Source organism: Olea europaea, chromosome 1 (genome assembly GCF_002742605.1).
Source record: "Olea europaea var. sylvestris chromosome 1, O_europaea_v1, whole genome shotgun sequence".
Taxonomy (NCBI): Eukaryota; Viridiplantae; Streptophyta; class Magnoliopsida; order Lamiales; family Oleaceae; genus Olea; species Olea europaea.
In genome coordinates, this window is record NC_036237.1 from 10,154,443 (window position 1) to 10,158,175 (window position 3,733).

The 3,733-nt window shown below is 34.9% G+C and overlaps 1 protein-coding gene across 1 annotated transcript; it reads right to left on the minus strand.

Moving 5' to 3' along the window:
• Positions 1-2,622: 2,622 nt before the first annotated feature.
• On the minus strand, positions 2,623-3,396 carry LOC111393541. The gene has a single exon (XM_023019122.1). The coding sequence runs from the start codon at positions 3,156-3,158 to the stop codon at positions 2,859-2,861; it is 300 nt and encodes a 99-aa protein (XP_022874890.1). The 5' UTR covers positions 3,159-3,396; the 3' UTR covers positions 2,623-2,858.
• Positions 3,397-3,733: the final 337 nt, after the last annotated feature.

Consider the following 3,733-nt stretch of genomic DNA (forward strand, 5'->3'; position numbering starts at 1 on the left):
ATTGACCATTTAGGAAGCTGGTGAAACTCTGACAGATGTGAGTCAAACATATATATCTACATTTGGCAAAATAATTTTCTTTTCGTTTCAAAAATATATTTTAATTAAAATTACGATGTAATAATGAACCACAGGTTCAACCACCAATTCACCAGTTGAACCATTGACCCGGTGATCCAATGATTTTCTCAGGTCGACCATCAGATCGGATCTAATAACTATGTCCCCGCATCATTAGGGGTGGGACCCATGGGTATCGAGTTGAACGGATTTTTTTGCCATAGATCTTTACAACGCATAAAAGACTTCAAGATAGTAGACTACTATATGTTGCTATCTAATTTGGGCATGTGTAATATGCACCAAGCTAAAGGGGAGAGTTAGAACAAAGATCTATTTTATGTATTATTCTAGTCCAGCTAGGAATTATTGTTAGTAATAGGATAATATTTTTCCTTTCCCTTTTACATATAGGACCAACTATTTATAGGGTTAATTGTTGAGTCAAGCTTTCAACTAAAACCATTCATGTAAACTGATAGCAATGGGATTATGCATCACTCATTTTTTGTGTACCTAATAAAGAAACAGAGAAGCATAAATACATGAACAAAAACAACAAACAGTTGTCTTACAATACTTTTAAATTCAAGAAGAAATACTTTGTTAATTGACATGATAACGTTAATCATCCTTTGAATACAAGAAAATTTAGTCAGTCGGACACCCATTAATTTATTTTAGAATTTGCTATTGGATCATTTTCAATCGCACATTTACACAATAAAATATTTTACATGTATACCTAAAAAAATTTTCCTCGCTTCTTTTTTTTTTTTTTTATTATAACCGTGAATGTCCGGACCAACTTACTCGCACCTCGACTAATCTCACGGGGTTTGAAATTTATAATCGGGTACTCACCTCAGCGATCCTGAGAGGACTTGAACTGGTGATCATTGATGAGCAAACTCAAAGCCTGATCATTGAGCTATCCCTCAAGGTTAACTTTTTCTTACTTTTTAACCACACATTTTCTAAAAATAGCAGTCAAAACTCAACTTTCCCTCAATTAATGAGAATCAAACAGGCTCTTAGTTTCAAGCATTAAAAGGTGACTTGGAGCAATTTAACAAGTGCAACTATGTACCAGCTGGTAAGGCGAGAAATTCAGCCAGTTCTAGAATACAGTAATCCACACCAATGTTTACCATGCTTCTCCAATTCAAAGAATCAGGCAAATACTTTTAGATCCAAATAATAGAGCAGGCTTTTGTCCACAATGCTTTTATATTCAAAATCGAAATAAACTTCTCCAATTCAAAGAATCATATATGTTTAGATCCAAATAAAACAGAGGGCTGTTGTCCACGATACTTTTAAATAAAAAATGAAACATCCCCTATTCAAAGAATCAAACAAATGTTTTAGATCCACAATTAGGTATAGCCAACAGCAGCGAGATGAAAGCTTTTAAGTGAGCTTATAAGCAGGACTTTCCTGCATACCTTATAAGCCACACCAAAAATGCTAAATGCCAGCTCCAGTACTAAGACAGGAAAGAATACAAACTCAGACCTTTTGGCCTTTATAAACAGAAGGCACACCAATCCTTAATGCTTTTTAGTTTTTCCTATTAAATTGCTTGCCTTAATGATCCAATATTTTTTGTTTGCAAGCTATTCTTACAATCAGAAGTTCATTCTATGGCAAGAGTCACACGACTCGCAATCAAATAACATAATTTCAAGGTCTATATAAATATATTAACTAGAGTGTGGTATAGTTTTAGGTTCTTGATAATTCAAAGAGAGGTTAATTGACCTAATGACAGGAAACCTGGAAAGTGAAGATCGAAATTGCATTCAAATTATATACTTGAAGTATTTTGTTATTTGAGCTCAACTCAAATATTTATTTGAAGATTGAAAATTTCAGCTTGATAAGAACCCTTTTTTTGGTCTTAAAATTGAAGCCTTTAAAGCCAAAATATAAGCTTGGATAGAAAACTGTGTATTATGGTGTACTGTTCAGATTTTATATAGTATACACTGCACGTACATATAACACATTAAACCACATGTGCAATACGATTTTTGAAGAAGAAGAATTTTATCAACTTCGCAAAATTAAAATTGATCCAACGTCTGGCCTTCATCACTATCAAAATCAAGTTCAACCATTTGATAAGTACTGCATTTGGATTTGATAAGTACTTTTGCAACAATTATTAAGATTACTAAAGAGGGAGCAACGGCTTCACCAGTGCCTCTTTTTTATTCAATTTCGTTTAACGATGTACTCTGAATATCAGCACAATAAGGTTTTAGCTTTTCTAAGCTCTTCGGCTTTCCAGGTAATCTGTTATATTGGTTTTCTCTATCTGATAGGGTCAGATACCATGAATTCACCAGAAACAGATTACAAACTGCCAATATAAGCTATTACTTGAAAATAAATGGCTTTCATAATGTTTCACCTTCTTTCACATAAAGGAATCCCAATAAAATATATGTACGTGCAGAATAACATATGTTTGATGATACAACGTAAGAACAACAAATATATAAATAATCAATAGACATTTCACAGAAAACTCCTATGGCTCAAGAAACATTATAATAATTCCCCAAGAAGAAAGAATTTATAGCAAGAAAAATGTCTAAGAATTCAAGTATAGAACCATTTATATAGTGAATTTATCAATTTAATTTCAATTACATCCTAAACATTAATTTCCCATCTCTCTCTTCAAGCATACTAACAGATATTACATAATTTCAATTTTAGAACCATGATAAAAATATAACAGAATACTCGGGATTGAATAACGTTACTAAATTGCGCAAGCTTCATCTTCACGAAGTCCGATTCGGAGGGCGAACCGATATCTGAACAGGAATTGCCCGTCCGGTCCCAGTGCCGCCGCAGCTACTGCAAGCCATCCGCCCCGACCCGGCACAGGTCCGACACCCAACATCGCCATCCGACCAGCGGGTACACATGCACGTGACCCGACCCGTACCGTTACAACTGGAACATCTGGGCAGTCGACCCGGACCGCCCATTGGATTATTATCCATCACAGACTTCACCAGAACCGCCCCAGCCAAAACGCTCAGACCTGTCGCCAGCTGAGTCAATACAATCGGACCCATTACTGCTTCAATTCCTTTTTTCCCCAGAAAGAGTAATCTGTAGATGATAGAACATACAGGAAGATTTTTTGGGGTTCTTTTTATGAATTTTCAAAATTGTGTGTTAGTGAGTGTTTTATAGATCAAGTGGTGGTGGAAGAGTACACGTAATTGTGCTTACAAGTTGGTGGTGCTGGGACGACGGAGATTTGGAGGGTAGTGAGGAATGGGAATGGGAATGGGAATGGGATCTCTTTGGTGACGTTTTTTGTTGCGTTATGCAGCCATTTGCGTTTGCTTTGGTCTTCTCATTCTCCAATTCTAGGAATTTGATCTGCCTTTGACTTGATTATTTTTAATTGGAATATATTACTTATACATAATACGATATTTATAACGGTATTCATCTTCTAATTCACTTCGAATAAATTATATTTGGATAATTTTACTTGTAATTATGTACATGTGAAATTCTATGATTGAATGGTTAACCCTTATATCACTTGTACATTATGGATATTTTTATAGACACTATAATGTACATGTAACATAATCCATTATATTTTATCCGAAATGAGTCCCCTAAGAGAAATGGA

Bases quoted from the DNA above. Each gene is read 5' to 3' on its own strand.
- LOC111393541 (XM_023019122.1), bottom strand. From the start codon at position 3,158: ATGGGTCCGATTGTATTGACTCAGCTGGCGACAGGTCTGAGCGTTTTG.